Source organism: Tenrec ecaudatus, chromosome 1 (genome assembly GCF_050624435.1).
Source record: "Tenrec ecaudatus isolate mTenEca1 chromosome 1, mTenEca1.hap1, whole genome shotgun sequence".
NCBI lineage: Eukaryota > Metazoa > Chordata > Mammalia > Afrosoricida > Tenrecidae > Tenrec > Tenrec ecaudatus.
Window position 1 is genome coordinate 232,751,709 of NC_134530.1, and position 24,077 is coordinate 232,775,785.

At 40.2% G+C, this 24,077-nt stretch overlaps 1 protein-coding gene across 6 annotated transcripts in view; it reads left to right on the forward strand.

Moving 5' to 3' along the window:
* The window catches only part of RPS6KC1 (ribosomal protein S6 kinase C1), a 216,641-nt gene that overhangs the window by 5,503 nt on the left and 187,061 nt on the right, over window positions 1-24,077 (forward strand). For all 6 annotated transcript variants that reach the window (XM_075530269.1, XM_075530262.1, XM_075530275.1 and 3 more), the window contains exon 2: window positions 19,382-19,417. In XM_075530269.1, the coding sequence (XP_075386384.1) occupies window positions 19,382-19,417 (36 nt within the window). The remainder of the gene's footprint in view (window positions 1-19,381; window positions 19,418-24,077) is intronic.

Here is a 24,077-nt window from a genome sequence, read left to right on the forward strand (position 1 = left end):
CCGACGTCTCCCCTCACCCACACTTCTGCCGTCCATCTCCCAGGGAGGAGGTCACATGTAGATCCTTGTAATCAGTTCCTTCCAATCCACCCTCCTTCCACCCTCCCAGTATTGCAACTCATACCACTGGTCCTGAAGGGATCATTCGCCCTGGATCCCCTGTGTTTCCAGTTCCTGTCTGTACCAGTGTACATGCCCCGGTCCAGCCAGATTTGTAAGGTAGAACTGGGATCATGATAGTAGGGGAGGAGGAAGCATTTAGGAACTAGAGGAAAGCTGTATGTTTCATCATTGCTACATCGCACCCTGACTGGCCTGCCTCCTCCCTGAGACCCTTCTGTAAGGGGATGTCCAGTGGCCTACAAATGGGCTTTGAGTCTCCATTCCGCACCCCCCCCCATTCACTATGATATGATTTTTTGTTCTGATAACGCCTGATCCCTTGACACCTTGTGATCGCACAGGCTGTTATGCTTCTTCCATGTGGGCTTCATTGCTTCTGAGCTAGATGGTCGCTTGCTTGCTTACCTTCAAGCCTTTAAGACCCCAGACGCTATATCTTTTGATAGCCGGGTACCATCAGCTTTCTTTGCCACATTTGCTTATGTACTTATTTGTCTTCAGTGATCGTATCAGGGAGGTGAGCATACAATGATATAATTTTTTGTTCTTTGATGCCTAATAACTGATCTCTTTGGCACTTGGTGATCACATAGGCTGGTGTGCTTCTTCCATGTGGGCTTTGTTGCTTCTGAGCTAGATGGCTGCTTATTTACCTTCAAGCTTTTAAGACCCCAGACGCTATATCTTTTGATAGCTGGGCACCATCAGCTTTCTTCACCACATTTGCTTATTCGCCTGCTTTGTCTTCAGTGGTTGGTGTCGGGGAGGTGAGCATCATAGAATGCCAATTCAATAGAAGAAAGTATTCTTGCATTGAGGGAGTACTTGAGTGGAGGCCCAATGTCCATCTGATACCTTAATACTAAACTTATAAATATATGCACATATATCTATCTCCTCATCCTCATATATAAATACATTTGCATATGTACATGCCTTTATTTAGACCTCTGTAAATGCCCTTTGCCTCCTAGCTCCTTCCCCCATTTCCTTTGACCTTCCTCCTATCCCACTATCATGCTCAGTCTTCATTTGGGTTTCAGCATTTCTTCTCGGTCACATTACCCTTGATCTCATCCTACCAGGCCTCTTACACCCACCTCGCCAACGATTTGGATCACTTGTTTTCCCTTGTCTCTGGGTTTGTTAACATCACTATCTTTCCCCCCACCTCACCTTCTCCCATGTCTCCCTAGTCCCGTTGTTTTCTCCTCCAGATTGTTCATCCAGCCTATCTTATTTAGACAGACCTGCAGAGATGAAACATGCACAAAATCTAGCAACAATATACAACAAAACAGCAACAACAACAAACCATTGACAACAAAACAAAACAAAACAAAACACAACAAGAAAGAAAAGCTTGTAGTTAGTTCAAGGACTGTTTGTTGGCCTCTCAGAGTATTTTCCAGTCCAGTCTGTTGGGGCACCACGCCCTGGCCCCAAAGTCCACCTTGAGCATTCCCTTGGGACCTTGCAGCATTCCCTGGGGACCTCCATTTCCTTACTGTTCTGTTGCAGATTACTGTGGTTTCATACTATCTTATAATTAGGTAGAATTTTTTAAATCGGGCTCATAGAACTCATCACAATCCATACATACATCAGTTGTGTAAAGCATATTTGTACATTGATTGCCCTCATCATTCTCAAAACATTTGCTCTCCACTTAAGCCCTTGGCATCAGGTCCTCACTTTCCCCCCTTTCTCTCCCGTTCCCCCTCCCTCATGAGCCCTTGATAATTTTTATAAATTATTATTTTGTCATATCTTGCCCTGTCCGATGTCTCCCTTCACCCACTTTTCTGGTGTCCGTTCCCCTGGGAGGAGGTCACATGTAGATCCTTGTAATCGGTTCACTCTTTCAACCCACTTTCTCTACCCTCATTAGGTAGAATTTTAATTGTAATTCCTCTAATGCTATTCTTTTCCAAAAAATATTTTGGCTATTATAGTTCCTTTACTTTTTATTTTCCCTTTACTTTTTAATGCAAATTTTAGAATTGGTTTTGTCTGCATCTACAAAAAAATCTTGATCATAGTGTTGATTAGAATCACATAAAATCTATAGGTCAACATGGGCGAAATTAACATCTTTACTATATTGAGTCTTCAAATGTATGAACACAGTATCTGGGACCATCTATTTAAATATTTTATTTCTCATCAGTGTTTTGTAGTTTTTAGCTTACAGATTTCGAATATGACTTGTTACATTTATTCCTCAGTATTTCTTTATTTGATTGGGGGTCAGTTATTATAACTAGTATTTAAAAATTTATTTTCAACGCTGCTGGCAGGCTTGTAAATAAATACAACCATTGTGGAAAGTGACATGATTCCTAAAACAGCTGGCAATAGAAATACCATACAACCGAACAATACCATTATCGAGCATATACACCAAAGAAATAAGAGACAGATCACTAAGCTCTCCTGGGTTCATTGTAGTGCGGTTCATCGCTTCTCGGCCTTTTGGCTGAGATCAAGTGTAGCACAGTTCACAATAGCAAGAAGTTGGAAACAGCCTGAATTCCCATCAGTAGAAAAATGGATAAAAAAACTTTGGTATATACATGTTATGGACTACTACTCAGTCCTAACAAACAGTGATGAAACCAAGAAACATCTCAAGACGTGGAGGGATCTGGAAACCATTTTGCTGAGTGACGTTAGTCAAACACAACAGGACAGATACAAGAGTCCACCAGGGATGAGCAGTAGGCATGGGCACCAGGATGGGAGCAGGCTCTGGCTTCAGGCCATCCAGTCTGCTGGTCAGGACTGGTACCTACGAACCAGGCACTATCCTCCTCTCTATGTGTGCATCTTAAAGGCCACTTTGGTGGAAGGGTCCTCACATCAGCTGGGATCAGATTTGTGAAAGAGGGGTCCGGGTGGTTGTCATACAAGGTGTGATGACGTTCCCCCGGACTGGCAGACAATTCTACCAGAGGGATGAGGGATACTGGTGGGAAAATCAAGTCAGGAGAGGGAATAGGGAGTGGAACAGGTCTTGGAGAAGACAAGTGCGTGTCTGTTAAAAAAAGGGGGAATTTAAGACTTGATCCAAACAAGCAGCTATCAAAGTGAGATGTCAACTAAGCCTGTATGGAAGAAACACACCAAAATCCATGATTCAAGGATTGTAAATTATACACTCTAAATCCGAAAGAGGGGATAGTATCAGAGCTTCAATGGAGAGATTCTAGTGTGCAGGAGGCTGTGGATGACAGTAGAAGCCCACATACATTTGCAGGATCTCCATAGGCAGTCAGCCTCCTGTGTTTTCTCTCTAACTTTAATTGAGGGATGGGAGTAACCTGGTTATCAGACAGAGTATTAGAGAGAGAACTATAGTAGATTAAAATGATAAATCTGAGTGCATGGGAGAGATGACTATAGAAGACCAAAACGATAAACATGACTCGAACAGTTAAAACCTTGTCAGTTGATCCCCACCCCTTCTGATGCGTGTTAGGCCTGATCTGATTTTCATCATTTCTGTATTTTTTTGTTTGTTCATATTTGGGTTTATCTTAGATGTGTTATGTAATAGGGTATGTGTGTGTGTCACCCTCTTTAATTTTTGTTTTTCTGTTTTTCAGTATATGAAACCCAGCATTGATGAACCTATAGGGACAGCAGTAGAATAAGGGTTTCTGGGAGTGGGGTACAGTGGTGGTGGTATGGGGGGGTAAAAGGGAACTGATGTCAAGGAGTTCTAGAAGGAAAAGAGTAATTTGAAACTGATTGTAGCAATTGTGTTAATACTCTGGATGTGACTGAACTATGAAATGACATGATGTTACCTCCCAATAAAAGGGTTTTGCAAAATAAAATGGTAAATCTTACTTGAATGGTTAAAGCCTTGTCCTTGGATCTCCCTACTGATGTACTCAGAGCTTGGTCAACTTTTTAATTTCTGTAGGTTTTTTTCTCTCTCCCATTTTGGGGTATCTGTTGCATTTTGTCATTCTTGGTAGCCTTTTTGACTCTGTTACGTAATTTTCTATCTGGAATCTATAAGACAATAACTAGAGTAGGGTTCCAGGGGTGTATGATGGGGATGTTGGGTAGGGGAGGCGGGTAAAGGGGAGCTGAGACCAAGGAGTTTAAGAAGGAAGAAAATGTGTTGAAATTGATTGTGTAGTGATTGTACAACACTGCTTGATTATGAATGATATTATGTATGGATTAACTTTTAGTAAAATAGTATGAAAAATATTTCAGTTGTTCATTTCCTGTTGTGTTGACCTTGTATTTTTCTAACCTTTCTAAACTCAATTATTAGTTCCAGGAGATTTTGACAGATTTCTCCCCCCCCCCCCCCCCCCCCCCGTACTAGGGCAATCATGTTATCTGTGAGTAGAGATAACTTTTTCTTTCTTCCAGTCCGTATGCCTATTATATCTGTGTTTCCTTATTGTGCAGGCTAGACCTTCTAGTGTCATGCAGAATGTAGGAGTGGTGAGAATGGATACCTTTGCCTTGTTCCTGATCTTTGGAGGAAAACAACTAGCCTTTCACCCTTAAGTATACTATTCACTGGCGAGTTTTGTGTGTAGGAGGCAACTGTTTTACATTTAATTTTAGTATTTTTATTTGATTCATAAAACAGTTCAAATAGTAGCTCAACTCACTTTAAAGGCAAAAAATCTACTAATCCTTAAGTTTTTATATTATTTCAAAATTACAGTGCTAAAGTGGTGGAAATTGGTAATTTTCAGGTGCTAAATGGGTATGATCATGAAGACATTTTGAAGAAGTGTTTGATTTTTGGCTTAATCTGGAGATAGTCTCAACCAATGAAGTAACCATGGAGGTTGGGAAGGGAAAGACTAGTTTGTTGTAAAAATTATTTAAATATTTTGAAATATCAAGACTCAAGTTATTCAGCTTCACTAGTTTTAGTCTACCTTTTTTCCCTTATTTTTTTCTTTTCCCTGTTTCTGGTTTTATTTCTTAGTATTGTTTAATAGAAAAATACCCACCTCCAAAACATCTAGTCAATGATTTTAAAAAATGTATTCCATTCCTATTGACAACTGATGTGTATATATTATATAACTACCATTTTTTAGCATTAGCATTTTTTGCATTTGAACTTTGCAAACTATTTTAGAGCGGCACTAATAATTAGTGAAATTGGAGAGGTGAACAAACTATAGTGAACATTGATTATTTAGAGGTAGCTGTTATATAATCTTTTAATGTCTCTTAAGATTTTCAGATTTTGGTAATGTAAAAAGCAGCTTTTCCCAACTTGCAATGTTTTCCTGAAAATGTGTTGGAAAGTTGCATGTCTAAAATTTGCCCCATTGACTTACCTAACTTCCATGGGAGTTCTTCCCCTCCAGAGAATGAAGGGAAAAAATGGGAAATGTTTAATCATGTTGTGTGCAGGTGCTGTCTCTTGAGTCCAGACTACTTGACTCGCAGGCGATAGAAAGCCAGCCAAAATATTCTTGCCAACCAGTGACACCTGCAGCTCTGCAGGGAAAAGTAGGAGAGAGTTCAGATGATGGGGTGGCGGGGGAGGCCGAGTTTGGTAAGGGGATACTTGCTGTAGGTGAGCTGGGCAATTTGAGGTACCTATGCTTTTTTTTTCTCAGTTGGGTTTTGTGTGAAATACAGTTTAACAGTGTCAGTATATATATATGAAAGTCAAACATTTGAAAGTCAGGATTGCATGCATTATATTGATGAATGTGCCACTTGGTTTATGCTTGTGCTCTGGGCTTCACATTGGACTAGCTAGCCACAAGGTCAGCAATTCAAACTCAGTGGCCTCTCTACAGGAGAAAGATGGGACAGTCTGCTTCTGTAAAGATTTGCAGTCCTGGAAATATCTATGTACATTTGCTTTGAGTTGGAATAGAGTTGATGGCAGTGGGTTTGGTTTTCAGCTTTGGAATTACTGAAATATTCAATATGGCCTTACATTTTGTACTACATTTTTGGTGATTCCTGTCTTTGAGAATGAAGAGTGACATGCCCTCCCTTTGGGGTTTGATTATTTGTAGCTTGATATTTAGTGATTTTCATTGAAATATTTTATTTTTGACCCTATTCTCTTACCTCTGCTACCACCATAAATTGCTACTCTGCAAAACTGCTAATGAAATAGATAAGACTTGATTACAATAAGTTGCTTATAAAAAGGAATTACAATTTATATTCCTAAATCGACTTAATTAATGTTCTGTAATTTATCTCTAGGTTCTAATATTCAGTGCAGTGGCGACACAGAAACTCAGACAAAATTCATGAATTAAAAAAAATTAGCCAGGTTTTATTGCACACCATGTAGTAACTTTTCTGTGTCATTGGCTTCTGTGTTTTAATTTCTCATTAAAGTAAGTTATCATGCCAGCGAGAAGTGCTCACGGTGGGTTGGTTATCAGAACGTTACAGAGCTTTGTCAAGTCTGGTAAGTGCCCAAAGGGCATGCCGCTCTGCTGTAAATCTTAATCTGAAGGCACTCAGCTGAAGCTCTGTGGGTCAGAGAACCCAGCTTCCTGAATGCATGAAGTGCCTAGAGGGAGCCCATGCCAATAGGCCTCAGCCCAAAGGTACTCAGATCCACTTCCATGGGTCAGCAAGCCCAACTTCAACTAAGTGTCCAGAGGCACCTCATTCTGCAAGCCAGCCTCCTGCACAAAAGCACGCATCTCTACGTGCTCTGTGGGCTGGGAAGTCCTCATTGTGTCCCATGCTCTGTTCTGCTGCTCCTCCTCTGATGGTACAGCTGTCCTCTGGATCTAGGAGTTTCACTGAGCAGGAATCTAGGATCCAGAGGAAACACCACTCTAGGCTCTTGGTGATAATGAGATCCCGCCACCTGCTTCTCAGAGGGTTTATTTGATATACAATAGGATGCCACTCCAGGGAATCCTATCTGTCTCTTCCCCCACCTTCTTATCAGACCCATGCAGGGAAAGGTCATTTGGTGGTAGTTACTGACTGTGACTGTAAGAGCCACATTAAAGAATTCACTGCCCCTGCTATTCCTATCTGTACTTGTTTCTTCTTTTTAAGCATTTTATTGGGGGCTCCTACCACTCTTATCACAATCCATACATCCATCCACTGTGGCAAGCACATTTGCTGTACTTGTTTCTAATGGGACTTATTTTGTGATCATATTTTTCAAGGAAATAAAATACATTTGATTAATTTTTGTAGTTTTATTTTCTAGTGGTGTCTCTCTTAATCTTTTATGAAGACAGCTCTTTAGTATATACATCCCAGTTAAGAGAAACCAAAACCCTGCTCACTGCTATCCCGTCCAGTTAGGAGAGTCATTTCAAATCCCATCATTGTGGTAATTAGATGAATGAGTGCTTTTATTTGATTTTTTTTTAGAGAAACTTGGTAACATTTATTAAGAAGTAGGTAAGTTAGCATGCTGAAAATAACTTAGAGGAAGTAATAATAATATGATCTGTGGTGGGCTTGAGCTAGGTGAGGCCACAGAATCTCATTTTTGTCTTAAAGATTTTGTCAGGCAAGAAGCCTGACTGGGACTCAGTTTAATGTTGCTTTTTCTTTGGTTTATTAAGGAAGTGGCAAAGAAGTCATGGCCAGAGGAGGAGCCACTTTTTAACCAATTTCCTTGTTCCAAGTTCTTTGTTCTTTCTGCTTTGCTAACGTGCTTCTCAGGAAGCCCTGGTGACATATTGGTTACAAGCTGATCTGCGATAGGAAAGGTGAGCAGTTCAAAATCACCAGTAGCATTTGGGAGAAAGACAGGGGTTTCTCTTCCTATAAAGCAGTCACAGTCTCTGTAGGGTCCCTATGAGTCAACATTGACTTAATGGCAGTCAGTTGGTTAATTCTTTGGAAAGTGCTTCTCCATCTTTCATTATTGTTAATTTGCATTTATTTGTTAAAGAAAGATTGGATTTACCCAACTAGTAAATTTGGATTTTAATTTCTAAGAGGGTTGGCTTAGGTTTGTCCTGGAAAGAACACTTTTTTGTGAGTTCGAGCCCTGCCTCTGTTACTGATTGGCTGTTCTTGGGCTATGCTTGGATGACGCATTTAATTTCATAGCATGTCACTGGAGTCCTTTGCTGTTTATAGTAGTAGAGGCACAGGGACTATAAGAATTGTGGTAGGATTTTCTAATTGTGTTAGAAATTTTAGTACTGTTATAGTCAGGAAGTGAAATAATGATAATAAATGGACAGCATATGATAATAACCTAGAAAATGCAGTATACTGCGTCTTCTGTTTCAGAGCTTAACGAGGCATCTAGCCCCCAGCCCACTGCCACAGAGTTGTTTCCAATGATGAACTCCACATACGGTTTCTGAGACCGGACATCTCTATAGGCACAGGCAGCCTAATGACTGGTGGATTGGAACTGCCCACCTTCTGGCTAGCAGCACAACACCCAACCCACAGTGTTAACAGGGCTCCTTATGTTTGGCATGTTAGAATTAAAAAAAATCATTTTATTGGGGGCTCATACAACTTTAATCACATGCATACATCTGTTGTGCCAAGCACATTTGTACAGTCGTTGCCCTCATCGTTCTCAAAACATTTGCTCTCTACTTAAGCCCTTGGTATCAGCTCCTTATTTTTTTCCCCTCCCTCTCCGCTTCCCCTACTCTCATGGGCATGTTAGAATATTAAAGATAGATTTTGAGAAATTCTGCTGTAAAACTTCTTTTCTTTTTTTTTTCAAGACAAAAATTTCTTTTATTTTTAATCAGGAATAAATATTTCACAATATATAATTACATATTGTTTTTGTGATTAATCACTATGCTTTAATTATGTTCATTTTGTAACATTGAAAATGCATCCTGCATATCAGATATTTGCATTACAATTCATAACAGTAGCAAAATTACATTTATGAAGTAACAATAGAAATAATTTTTATGTTTGGGGGTCACCACAACATGAGGAACTGTATTAAAGGGTCGTGGCATTAGGAAGGCTGAGAACCACTGCTCTCTCTCTCTCTCTCTCTCTCTCTCTCTCTATATATATATATATATATATATATATACATATGAAAGTACTTTCTATTAAGGAAATGTATATCACTGAAGTGACCCAGTCCAGTCCAACTTCAGTCCATGGGTTAGGTGGAGCCCCCTCCATACCCATGTGGCTTCTGGCCAATGAAGCAGGAAGGTAAAGTTGGAAGTGGTGAGATCACATGTTGGTGGGTGCAGTTGTGTGGAACCAAAGGTGGCAGAAACACAGCAGAGCACCAACAGCTCCCAGTGTGAGCCAAACACAGACAAGCAAGCAAGCAGGAAGGCAAGTGGGGTAAGAGAGAAGTATTATAGAGCATCTTGTCCACAACCTCAAGGGGACATCATTAGGCTGTGCCCTCATTGAAAGGCTGGACCTCCCTCCCTCAGACCTTCGCACAGGTATACCACACTAATGTAAAATCTAACCATTAGGTAGCCATCAAAGTATATTTCTTTTTGTGTTAAGCCTTTTCTTGACTCTTTATAATAGTAGTCTCATATAATATTTGTCCTTTGTGATTAATTTCAGTCAGCATAATGTCCTTCAGGTTCATTCATGTAATATGAAGTTTTGCAGATTCAAAATTATTCTTTAACTTTGCATAGTATTACATTGCACATAATAACAACGTTTATTTATTTATTCTTCCACTAGTGGGCATTGAGGTTGTTTCCATTGTTTTGCTATTGTGAATAGTGCTGAGATGAGGATGGGTACATATATGTCTATTCAAACAGCTATTCTTACAGAGGGATTAATGGGCCCCGCGGTATTTCTATCCCCAACTTCTTGAGGAAGCTCATAGCACAGGGGCTGTTCTTTTACAGAGTTCCAGCAGCAGTGTATGAGGGTTTTAGTCACTGAGCACCCTCATCAGCATTTGCTAATTTGTTTTTTCAAACTTTGCTATTAATGCTGGCATGAGTGTGCTAGTCAGGGAAACAAATTCATAGATATTCATATATGTTTAAGAAAGAGCTTTATATAAAAAAGTAATTGTAGATTAAGAAAACATCCCAGCCCAGTCCAGTTCAAGTTCTTAATTCCATTATTAGCCCAGATTTCCAGTGCCAGTCTGTAAATTCCTCTTCAGACTCAAGCAACACATGCAATGACGCTTAGTGCAGTAAGATCACAGGCCCGTGGGTGGAAAGGTTTGTGGATCCAGTGGCAGTGAAAGGATCTTAGTGCTGATAAGGGTCTCCACATGGCTCCTTCAGCTCCAAGAATCAGGCTGCATTAGTGTAGCTCCATCTGGCTTGTCAACAGGAATGTCTTGCAGGGAGACAAAGAGAGTGGGGGTCTAGCCTCCAGTGAGCTATTTATCTCTGTAGCACCTCCAAATGAGGTCACAGCTGCGACCTGATTGACAGCCTATACTCCACCCCTTCACTCTTGAATAGGCTCAAGGTGACACAGATTATGTAACTGCCGTACCTGAGGTTATATCTCATTTTGATTTCCATCTCTCAATCGCTAATGATTGCAAGCATTTCTTCATGTGTTTGTTGACCAACTGATTGTCTTCTTCTATGTCCACTATTTAATTGGGTCAGTTATCTTTTGATTGTTGAGGTGTTGAAGTTTTTCTGCGGGTGGCAGTGCTAGGCCCTGGAGGCCTGGCGCTCCTCTTCTGCCCACCTAGGCGGCCAGGTGGTGGCAAGGGTGGCCCTGGGGGAGGGGCCGAGCGCATGGGCTTGCTCCCTTCTCTTCTTCCCTGGGAGCTAAGGGACCCTATCTTGGGCCCGTGCACCTAGGCCTGTGGACAGCCTGTGGCTAAACTTGTTCTTTTCAAAATACAACTTTCCTGTAGTTCTTTAATGCTCAAATCCAGCTAGACCAGAGCATGTACACAGGTACAGATAAGAGCTTATAACACAGGGAATCCAGGACAGATAAACTCCTCAGGACCAACAATGAGAGTATCGATAACAGGAGGGTAAGGGGAAGATGGGGGGGGGGGAGGAGGAACAGATCACAGTGATCTACGTATGACCTCCTCCCAGGGTGATGGACAACAGAAAAGTGGGTGAAGGGAGGTATCGGACAGTGTAAGACATGGCAAAATAATAATAATAATGTTTAAATTATCAAGAGTTTGTGAGGGATGGAGGGAAAAAAATGAGGAGCCGATACTAAGGACTACAGTAGAAAGAAAATCTTTTGAAAATAAAGATGGCAATAAATGTACAAATGTGCTTGACACGATGTATGTATGTATGGATTATGATAAGAGCTGTATGAGCCCCCAATAAAATGATTTATAAATAAATAAATAAAAATCAAACTTGTTCCTTTAACAACAACAACAAAAAGGAATAGATCAGTAAGACATTCCTTCAAGATTCCAATATTTTATTCAGTGTGGTTTGTGAAGCATTGCTTTAGGGAAATAATTTTCAGTATGACACGATCAAATTCTCTTGCCATAAATGATACTCACATTGTACTTACTGAACCAGTGACAATTTTACACTTGCTATGGAAATTGATGAACTTTTAATGAAAGGAATCCCTGCTTTAAAGTCCAACTTTTGTGTAGTTTATTGACTTGTCACAGAACACTGAACTTCACCCAGAAAAAAATTAGTAAGGGTTACCATTGGTCAGAGTAAATTTATAATATTTTTGTTTTGGAGTAAAATACTACTTGTTGGATAAGTGGTAGTATAGTTTTAAAAAGTTTACACACATTTGGATCTGAAGGTTGGGTCTTAAGTTTGCATGTGTGTGGTTACAGTCTCCCTTTAGGTTCCTGATGGATATTTAAGTTTTCATCAACTTTGCAATCACTCTGAAGGGAATTTGTGTGGTTGGAAGAGCTGTAACTAATGACCATTTTGACTCAGCTCATCTTATACCCCTTTTGTGTTTTTGGGCTCCATTTCAGAGGACACATTGCTAGGGCATTTGCATGAGAACGTACTTGGTAATGCATTTGGAAAGACATTATAGGCCCCCCGGAGTCAGAAACAATGTGTTCTCCATTGTTTGCCCTAGCAACAGATTAGGTAGTGCTGTTTGTGGACTGAATATGTGAAGATAGAAACAAACAAAACAAAGCAATCAAAACTCTAATGGTGACAGGGTTTTAATTATTTCTGAAAATAGCATAGATACATAGAAGGAGGCAGTACCATAAGTCAGAAAACCTTGTTCTAATTGTAAATCTGAAGGTAGAAAACAAAACAAAAACCAAACCCAGGTAACTTTGGACAAGTCTGGTTCTTACTGAGATGCCGTTTCTGTGAAAGGGGAGCTCATAATAACCACGTTTGCTGAACTCAGATTGTTGGGGGTAGGAAAGGAGTCAATAGAAAGTGCTTTGCAAATGTGTGTTTTTAAGTGTTTTGCCCATTGCCTTGAACAGTGTACGGTACTAGATCGTAGAGCGATGGGATCTCTTATTCTCTTAATAATTAAAATGATGCTAAAGAGCAGGGCCCAGGATTGATTCTTGGAGAGTACACAGAGTGTTGGAGGCCTGAAGGAAGATGATGAATCAACAGAAGAGAAAAACGAACCAAAGAGGAAAGTCAGGGAAATACAGCCTCTTTCCAGATCTGGCTTCCGTTAAAGGGATCACTACTACTCAATGAGGAGCCTTTGATTTGATTTTCTAAACGGTGCTTAAGTGAGTTCTCTTTATTTGGAAAGTGTTTTAGGGTAAGGAGAAATTCACCTTTTAAAAGCTTTCAGTTATAGTAAAGCTGTCACTTAGGTAGTTGAAGAATAAACATTTTTTCTGTTTACCAAAAAAACACTGTAATTGAGTCAATGCTGACTCATAGCAACCCTATGAGACAGGGTAGAACTGCCCTGTTAACTGTTTATGGGAGTAGAAAACCCTGTCTTTCACCCATATGTTCTACAGTTGTCATGAGATGCGTTTATTATAGTAAAAAAAGCTTTAGAAAGCTTAACTCAGTAAACAGTGTTCTTGCTGCCGCTAGGATGCCATTGTGATATTAGGTGCTAAGAGTAGGATCTAGGATGAGTTGCTTCCCAGGCTGTTGCTTAGCACCCGACTCTTCTCTGAGATACCAAAGTAAGTCTGGGAAACAGAGCACCCCTCCCTCCTCCCCCCCTGTCATACTTCCTCCCTCCCTCCGAGCTCCCCAGTGGTGTCTACAATGCTCTGTCTGGCTGTCTTCATTGCACCCGCAAACTGGCTGAGCCTCAGACTTCTAGGCAGTCATGAGACTACTAGGAATGAGACCTATAAGGTTTATTTGGGGGAAATGGGGGGGAGTTCTCAGGGGACCCCCAAAGGAGGGGGAAGCCACACGCCTATTACGGGTATATAAGGTTTATTTGGACGCGAAAACAGAATCAAACACTCAATCAATAGGGTTTTAGAAGCAGGCTTTATTGAGAAGCTTGTGGGCGGGTTCAGCAACTCAGGGTATTGAGCTATTGAAGCCACGCCAGGAAAAAATCCTGGTGGCGTGTTTATGCCCACTGCTGGCAGGCACAGCTGGGGAGGATCTGCATACACACGTGCTTCAGCAGGGAGAAGGTCATTAATCTTATCTATATGTCAGGGATGGGTGGAGTGACTATATCTTTGGAAAATGTTCTGGCTTTGGGATGAGCTGGTTGCCAGAATTTGGGGTTGAGCAGGGGAGGGGAGGTCCTTTAGGGGTCACTCTTGAGAGCTAAGATAGAGGTGCAGGACTCAAAATGGAGTCTGTTGTGCCAAGACCAGTCAAGACCCACCCACCCACTGGCATCAGTCATTTTATGGGTGGGTGCTATACTCATCTGTGATTGAGCCAGATACATGAAATACAGTCTTGGCAAAATGAAAGCCATTATTATAATCTATAGAAAATAAACAGTAAACAATAACAAAGTTCCTAAATAACCCTTGTATTTTTAAAATTTTATCTCCATTTATCTCTTCTCTAACGTTTTAAAATGTAAATTAATAGTTCTGACCTATATAACTTTCCTTTATCATTATAAAGGATTTTAACATTTCATGTCTGCTTCCTAATTAAAAAAATCATTTTATTGGAGGCTCTTACAACTCTTATCTCAATCCATACATAAATCCATTTTGTCAAGCACATTTGTACATTTGTTGCCATCATCATTTTCAAAACATTTTCTTTCTACTCAAGCCCTTGGTAACCCTTGTATTCTTATGTGGCTGATCAGGCATACCATTGCTCAGGTTAGATGTCACATGTGTGCCCTTACCCTCTGGCTACTACCATGCTGCTCTGGGATGGGGGATAATGGGAGGTGGGGGGTAGCCTGCATGGATTTCCAAGGCTTCTGCTCGGTTGCTGGGCCTTGCTGGCTGGTACTTTGGCTTTTACCGTGCTATCCGGTCCTCAGGACCTCCATTGCCAACATACTGTCGGAACCCACACTCCACAGGGTGGGGTAGAGGTGGAGAAATGTGCAGCCTTTGCAGGGGTCACATTCAGGCTTCTCTTGCTCTGCACAAGCAGGCTCTTAGTTCTACTGGCAAACTTCCTGCTCAGAGGCATCTGGCTCTGACCTGCTGTAGGCAGCCTCCTAGGCAACCTCCTAGTATCCTAGGAGGCAACGTCTGCCCAGGCCAGACTTAAGCCTCGGCCTGGCATAGGCAAGTATTGCCGCTCTTATATCCTGCCTAAAAGTGTTCAGTTCTTGCTTTATAGTCTGGCAAGCCATCTGCCACTGTCACCATCTTGCACTATCTTCACTGTTCCAGCTCCTTCTGGTCTATGAGATTCTCAGCTCAGGGAACTCAGGTCGAAAAGACTCTTCTGGGTGGTTGTCAGCTCCCCTCCGCAGACCCCCCCCAATAGGACAGACCTTTATATCATTGTGTTTCTGTTAGTGTTTTAAGTAGATTCTAACTGACCGTGACTCTGTAATACAGAAGCAAACACCCTGATTATGTGCCATTCTCACAACTGTCATGTTTGAGTCCATTGTTGCAGCCACTGTCAATCCATTTCCTTGAGGGTTTGCCTCTTTTGAACTGACCCTTGTTTTTGCTAAGCATGACGTCCTTTTCCAGGGTTAGTCTCCCCTCAAAACATGTCCAAATTACAAGAGATGGAGTCTCACCATCTTTGCTTCTAAGGAGCACTCTGACTATACTACTTCTAGGACCAATTTGTTTGCTTTGCTGACAGCCTGTGGTACTTTGAATATTTTTTGCCAGCACCATATTTCAAATGCGTCAAATTTTCTGTGGTTTTCTTTACTCATTGTTCAGCTTTTCCATGCATACGTGGTGATTGACAATACTTCGGCTTGGATCTTTGCACTTGTAAAGGTCTTTTGTAGTACATTTGCCCTATGTAAAAATAGATCATTTGATTTCTTGACTGCTTCCATCAGTGTTGATTATGAATCCTAGTAAAATGAAATCATTGACGTCAATTATTTAAAAAAATCATTTTATTAGGGGCTCATACAACTCTTATCACAATCCATACATACAATAATTATGTAAAGCACATTTGTACATCCACTGCCCTCATCATTCTCAAAACATTTGCTCTCCACTTAAGCCCCTGGCATCAGGTCCTTATTTTTTTTCTGTCCCTCCCATTCCCTCATGAACCCTTGATAACTTTATAAATTATTACTCTGTCATATGTTGAACTCTCCGACGTCTCCCTCCACCCACTTTTCAGTTGTCCGTCCCCTAGGGAGGAGATTATATGTAGATCCTTGTAATCGGTTCCCCCTTTCCATCCCACCCTCCCTCCACCCTCCTGGTATCGCCACTCTCACCACTGGTCCTGAAGGGATCATCCGCCCTGGATTCCCTGTGTGTTTCCAGTTCCTATCTGTACCAGTGTACATCCTCTGGTCTAGCCAGATTTGTAAAGTAAAATTGGATCATGATAGTGGGGGTGGGGGGTTGGGGGAAGAAAGCATTTAAGAACTAGAGAAAAGTTGTATGTTTCATCATTGCTACCCTGCACCATGACTGGCTCATCTCCTCCCCGCAACCCCTCTGTAAGGAGATGTCCAGTGGCCTACAAATGGGCTTTGGGTCTCCACTCTCCACATCATTCACTATGATATGAGTTTTTGTTCTGATGAAGCCTGATGCCTGATCCCTTCAACACCTTGTGATTGCACAGGCTGGTGTGCTTCTTCCATGTGGGCTTTGTTGCTTCTGAGCTAGATGGCCGCTTGTTTACCTTCAAGGCTGTAAGATCCCAGACGTTATATCTTTTGATAGCCGGGCACCATCAGCTTTTTCGCCACATTTGCTTATGCACCTGCTTTGTCTTCAGTGATCGTGTCGGGAAGGTGAGCATCATGGAATGCCAGTTTAATAGAACAAAGTATTCTTGCATTGAGGGAGTAACTGAGTACTACCTACATTGAATAGTACTACATCTGCTACCTTAATACTAAATCTATACATATATGCACATAGATCTATTTCCTCATCCTCATAAATATATCTGCATATGTACATGTCTTTATCTAGACCTCTACAAATGCCATTTTCCTCCTAGCTCATACCTCTATTTCCTTTGACTTTCCTCTTGTCCCACTATCATGCTCAGCCTTCATTAGGGTTTCAGTAATTCCTCTTGCTTGCATTACCCTTGGTCACGCCCTACCAGACCTCCTCCACGCTTCTCACCACTGATTTGGATCTCTTGTTGTTCACTTGTCATGACCTCCCCCTCTCTCATGTCCCTCTGGAACTGTTGGTCTCATTGTTTTCTCCTCTAGATTGTTCATCCAGCCTATTTTATTTAGACAGACCTGCAGAGATAATAACATGCACAAAAACAAGACAGAGCAAAACCAAGCAACAATATACAACAAAACAACAACAAACCAATGACAACAAAACAAAACACAACAACAAGAAAGAAAAGCTTGTAGTTAGTTCAAGGACTGTTTGTTAAACAACGTCAGCTCTATCTCATTTTATCACAAGGTTGTTTATTGGGCCATTCGTGAGGATTTGTTGTTTTTGTTGCATTGAGTAGTAATCTAAATCGAAGACTGTAGTTTTTCATCTTCATCATTAAATGCCTCCTGTCCTCACTTCTAATGAGCTCTTCTCTAATCCTGTTGCTGTTCCTCACATAGTGCAGCTTTTCAGATTATGTGCTCAGCACGCAGAGTGACTGAGTGTGGTTCAAGGATACATCCTGACACATAATTCCCCTCACCTTTAAACCCGTGTGGTATCCCCGTGTTCTGTTCAAGTGACCGCCCAGCATCTATGCACAGGTTTCACAATGAAATGTTCTGGAATTCATGTTCTTCTCAATGTTGTCCACAGTTTGTCTTGATCCACACAGTTATATAAGGTTCTCAGTACTTTCGAGTCAGCCGATGTCTGATCCTTCCAGCTGCTTTGTTTTTTAAATTGGAATTTTCTTTTTAGCTAATTATAAATTCACAGACATGGGTAAGAAACAATATAGAGATATCCATTGTACATTTTGCAAAGGCATGGCTGTTTTCTAGTCTTCTGATACTGGAAGGAGCCCTGGTGGCACAGTGGGCTAAGCATTGGTTGTTAACCATGGCCCCTCCGCCTCTTGGGAGAAAGATGAAGCTGTTTGTGCCTGTAAAGATTTAGTCTCGGAAACTAAAAGGGGAAGTTCTACTCTGACTTGTAGGACTGCAAGGAGTCAGGATTTCAAGGAGTCAGAATTGACTCGGAAGAAGTGAGCTTCAGTTTTGGTATGTAGGCTTGAAGAGGGTAGTCACGCTTGTTAGAATTGTGTCAAATAAAAACTAAGATCTGGCCCGACTATAAAGGAATGGATTAACAAACTGGTTCATCCAGATAATGGAATATTCACTCACTCACTGCCATCAAGTTGATGTAGACGCATAGCGACCCTGTAGGACCGGCTAGAATTGCCCCAGTGAGTTTCCAAGACTGTAACTTTTTATAGGAATCTAAATGTCTCTTTGTTCTGTGGAGCAGCTGGTGGTTTTGAACTGCACATCTTGTGGATCACAGCCCAATACGTAATCACCATGCCACCAGGGCCCCTTAGTGGAATATAATGCATCCTTAAAAAAATTACCTTAAAGATCAAATACCTGAAGACATGGACAGAGTTAGAGAACATTGTGCTCAGTGAAGTTAGTCAATCTCATAACATTAAGTATCCTATGGTGTCATTACTGTAACAGAAAAAAAAAGGTTCACACCCAGGGATAAGACTTTAACATTATAAGGTGTGTGTGTGTGTGGGGGGGGGGGGTGGGGGTGGGGTGGGGTGGATTGGGGAGGGAAAGGGAAGGGAAAGAAAGAAAAAAAACACTCATAGATTTAGAGGGGGTTTAATGGTAAAAAATGAAAAAACAAAGCAAAATAAAAGACCAAGGGCTGATAAACAAGCGGCCATCTAGCTCAGAAGCAACAAGGCCCATATGGAAGAAGCACACCAGCCTGTGGATTCAGGAGGTCCTGAGGGATGAGGTATAAGGCATCATCAGAACAAAAATAACTTACCATAGTGAATGAGGGGGAGAGTGCAGAGTAGAGACCCAAAGCGAGATGAGCCAGTCAAGGTGTGATGTAGCTACGATGAAACATACAACTTTCCTCTAGTGCCTAAATGCTTCCTCTCTCCCCCACCCCCACCCCACTATCATGATCCGAATTCTACCTTGCAAGTCTGGCTAGATCACTGGATGTACACTGGTACAGATAGGAACTGGAAACAGGGAATCCAGGGCGGATGATCCCTTCAGGACCAGTGGTGTGAATGGTGATGCTGGGGGGATGGACCACAGAAAAGTGGGTGAAGGGAGACGTTGGACAGGGCAAGATATGACAAAATAATAATTTATAAATTATCAAGGGTTCATGAGGGAGGGAGGAGTAGGGAGGGAGGGGAAAAATGAGCTGATGCCAGGGGCTTAGGTGGAGAGCAAATGTTTTGAGAATGATGAGGGCAATGAATATACAGATGTGCTTTACATAATTGATGTATGGGTGGTTTGTGATAGGAGTTGTATGAACCCCTAATATAAACGATTACTAAAAACAGACCAGGGGCTGAGGCCTTCTAAGTAAAGTACATGACCTTTTAACCTGTAGACCTTAGCTTAGCTGTTGCCTTGCTGAATTTTTTAATATGGGTTTTAGATAGTAATGTTATTGTATAGTTGTATAGTTGAGTTCTGGGTGAGATTTTCTTTAAGTAAATTAACACAAATTTGATATACACATTTGTTAAAGTAATTATAGAATGTAAAATTTCAAATTTTGATAGTGATGATATTTTTTTGTGTTTTGTTGTAGGTTGTTTCACGAAGAAATCCAGAAGATGTCCAGGAGGTAACATGTTTACCATATGGAAATTTAATTTTATATATTAGATACACATTTAATTAAGTGATTTGTTGACTAAACTGTCCAAATTCTGTATATGTCAGTCTTGGTATTTGGTATTGAAGATGGTCTTCAGCTCATAAAATGATAAATGCCGTGCCCCTACTTCAGCCCTACCTGACTAAGTAAACAAGACAGTGCTGCTTCATATAAACGAGAGCTGTTCTGGTAACTACCACTCGTAAGGTGTCCATGATAACTGAGGATCCCGACTGGCGTGATGCTGTTTTCACAAAAAGAAAAAGCTTTTGATAGGGAGTATTAGTTTGTAAAGGTGATACTACTTGGTGAAGATTCCCTGGCTACTCTCACTTGTGAATTGAATTGCCACATTGATGCCTTGGGAAACTGCTTTGAAGTTTCTACTTCTTGGACACACTCTACTGTCCCTCCGCTGTTCTCTCCTGCTGAACACCAGCCTGTTGTGTTTTTGCTTGAAGCTGTGAAATGCTTCTTTGTAATTACTCTTAAGCTTATTGTACATCTCTAAGGACCCTTACTGAGGACCTTGTTTCTGTTAACTTAATTTACTTTCATTTTCACTAAAATTAGGAGGACACATACTGGGCTTCTTTTTGTCCATCAAACATTTAAAACAGATCTTGCAAATTGGCAGTTCTTATTCTGAAACTGTGGCTTTTGTTGTTGTTGCAATGTTTGTTTGCTTTTTACAATACAGTGTGGAAGTGTTTGAGTGGGCCATGTATTTCAGCAGACACCGGTTATTAGAAGTTTCCGGCTTTCTTCACTTATTTAAGTTGATGGTTTGGTAGACTTGAGTTTGTGACCTCAAGTTTAGACAGTTTATACATTGTATACTTCCACTGGATTACTGTTTCTTGCTGTGTCTGATCTGATGTTTGTTTCTGTCTTAAGACTAAAAAAGAGCCCAAGAAAATTTTGTATTGTTTTCCTCAGGGATTTAAGATATTTTCAATTACCTGCTTCCTTCATTAGCCAGGAAGAAAATATTACAATTGTAACATTGCTATTTTAGAAGAAAAGAATATCAATATATATGCATGTACTTACTTTCATTAAAATAATTGATATTATTGATTAATTAAAATACTCTCTACTGAAGTTTCTGTTGATTAGTATGAACTATACTTTGTTTCTTTAAAATTCTACAAATGATGTTGAATAACAACAAATACCAGTCTATTCTGTTGTGTTTCCTTTGAATACATTGTCTGATTGTTTTGCTATAGTTTGTAGCTTGCTGTTCCCCTTTTCCAGGGAGAATCCTGAACCAACCTATTCATGAACACACTCTCTGCCATTTCCTTAGTAATTTTTTGGGGAAAACTCTTTTATCTTGCCAACTGTTGGTGAATCATTCATCAGAAAACTCTTGTAAGTGCCCTTTAGTTAGATGATTGCATGGGCCTTTGTTAGAAGTAGTATACAAATTTCTAAAAGCTCTTTTCTGTGTAGTAGGCATCTTAATATATAAAATAATCTTGCAATTATAGCAATACTTTTTCCGTTTTCCCATTATTTCATTGAAACATTTGGATTCTCATTAAAGAGAGGGACCAGTACCTGGGAATTTGTTTCTATTTCTTTTTGCTTTCTTTGTAATGTATTTAGTTGCTGCTTTAGAATTTAGCCAGCGTTCACAGGACTATTGATGATTAGTCTATGTACCACAAATGTAAGCAAACATAGGGCTAATAATGAGCTATTCTTGTGCAGTTGGAAAAATGTTGTTTTTCTGTTTTATGTATGTGGGCACTAAACCAAACTCACTGCCATCCAGTCTATTCTGATTTATGGCGACCCTCTGTGCTTCCAAGACTGTTACTTTTAATAGGAATAAAAAACTCCTCTGTCTCCCACGGAGCAGTTGGTGGTTTTGAACTGCTGCCTTTTTCGTTAGCAGCCCAACATGTGACATCACTGTTTTCTCTTCTTCTTAATAATTCTAAAATACATAGAATAAATACTTTACAATTCTGTCATAGGTTAACTTTCTTTTTACTTTTTGGAAAAATCTTTGAAATAATTCCTTCTACATTTTTATTTGTTAGGTATAGTTGCCTTTCAAGATGGGCAGCAGAGGTAATTGGAAGCTTCATAGTAGACTCTTCACAGCATGCACAGTCGGCAGAAGGATGAAGAAAGATGGAAGTGTTGCCCCCCTCTTGAAAACAAAAAACAAAGAGTTTTCTGTAGGCTCCAGTTTTCACTGGCATCATTTGAGAAAGGAAAAAAAAAAAGTGAATAAAACTTTCCTTCTATGCATTAAGGAGCCCTGGTAGTACAAAGCAGTATGCTATACCTTGGACTGCCAACCACAAGGTTATCAGTTCTAAAACACTAGCAACTCTGTGGGAGAAATATGAGACTTTCTACTCCTAAAGAGTAGAAATATTCAGGATCAGTTCTACTCTGTCCTAGAGGGTCACTGTGAGTTGGAATAGACCCCATAAAAGTGAAGTTCTCCCCCCTTTTTATGCATTATGTCAAATCTCTACTAAGTTGCTTGGTATATAGTTTTAGCAAATAGAAATGTATCAAGAGAGAGAAAGCACTTAGCAAAGAGGGAAAGAAAACTACCATATATACTCGAGTATAAGCTGACCCGAATATCAGCTGAGGCACCCAATTTTACCACAAAAACTGCATTAAAAAAACAACTGCATTTAAAATGTGCTTAAAAAACTCAGCTTATACTCGAGTATATGCAGTAATATGCAAGTAGTATGGTAATGATGCTGGTTTCAATAACAGATACATTTTCAATACTATTTGTGAGTAAAAGAGCAAAGTTAATTGAGTTGTGTGACTGATTTTGTAGAATGCAAGCAATATAAAAGTTTTTGGTGCTCTTCTGTCAGAAAAGGAAACATAAGAAAATTTAGGGGAACATTTTAATGAATATTTTAATTATACTTTTATTAAAATTTTAATTTTACACGTAGTTGTCACTGAATGTATACCTCCTGGGGGAATTTGATTCAGATAGACCTTAATCAATGAGAAATTTCTGAAGGAATTAATTGAGCAGTGCAACTAGTTTTTCCATGGGAAAAATGGGAAACCATTAGAGAAAAATAATTTTAATTGTCATTTGGGAGTTTGTGGAGTCCATATATAAACATTAGCACTTATAGTGGAAGTAGGCTTGTGTTATACTTTTCCACCTGGAAAATTTCTGTGAACTTTAAAGCTTAATAGGAATCAGAATAAAAGGAGGCAGTGTGTGGTAATATTGCAATACTTTGGTTTTCTGCCCGTGTTAGGGTTCCTGCACTTCCATAGTTCAGTTCTAAGTCTTAATGTGGAGAATAAACAGTGAGGGAATGAATTAAGGTGAGGAAATTTTGCTGACTTATATAACATGAGGTTTTAATTATTATTGTTGAAATTACTTACGTTGACCCCTTAATTTAGTCTATTATTTAAAAACAACCTTAACTAGAACATGGTTTTATTTACAGATTACACTATTTACACGATCCACATTTTTTTTGGAATAGCTGTTATGTCCACTTGCTCATGGCTTTAAAGATGCTCTTACCTTACATAAATACTGCTTTCATAAACCTGTCACCCTTCCTCATTAGTCCTCTGACAGTGTGTTTCTGCCCTAATTGCTATATTTTCAAAATGCAAAATAATTTTTCCTATGACAGAAATATGTTCATGTTTCAAAATTAGGAACTACAGATAAGCAAAAATTAGACAAATTGAAAATCATCTGTAATCTCCATATCCTGAGATCTACTTTTCAATTGTTGGTTTCACTCTAGTAAGTTGGTCTCTCTCTCTGTCCTGTACTAGAACTACTGGTTCTAGCACATACTCTATCAGTATTTGCTATCAGCATTTGTCTATTTCCATATTGTGATTAGAAATCCTTCTTCTACCCTATTGGCCTGTTCCATTGCATAGCCAAGCGGTTTAAACACTCTGCACTTGGTTTCCTTTTTAGGCGGTTTCTTCCGTGTTAGATTTCCCCATCCATCCATCCATCCTTTTTTAGACTCTTCATCTCCTTAGAAATCCTGAGAAACTTTTTCCGACTAATTAACATCTCTCTGCTGATGACCCCTACATTAGTACATAGTGTTCAGTTCTCTCTGGAACTCCAAACCCGTCCACCCTGCGGTCCCTACGCCAGATTCAAATTGCACTCCTTTCCACTTCTTCCGTGCTCTTCATCATTTATCTAGTTGCAAAAGCCAAAATGCTAGTAATTTTGTTTGTCATCTTTCTCTCTCCCTTTAAAAGCCTCTCCCCTTGTATTTTCTTTTGGCCTCTTGAATGCTTACTTCCCTTCGGAGCTGTCACCGGCGATAATGCTTTCTGGAAGGACTTCTTAGATAGGTAGCACAGGTTGATGGAGCTGCTCCTCCACAGCATCCTGGGCAGCATCTGCCACACGGCCTGACGGTGTGCTTAGGGGTGGCTGGTTCCTCCTGTCCAGACAGAGCACTCTTTAAGGCAGGAACGATGCTTCTCATCTCCTCAGGCTTTGTGTCATTCAGGGCCTACCCAACATAGGGCCAGGACATTATTTGGTTTGATATACATTTTTATTGTTGATACTTGAATAAAAGAAAGTAATGTTAAGAAGCTGTGTATTTAAGTTAATTCA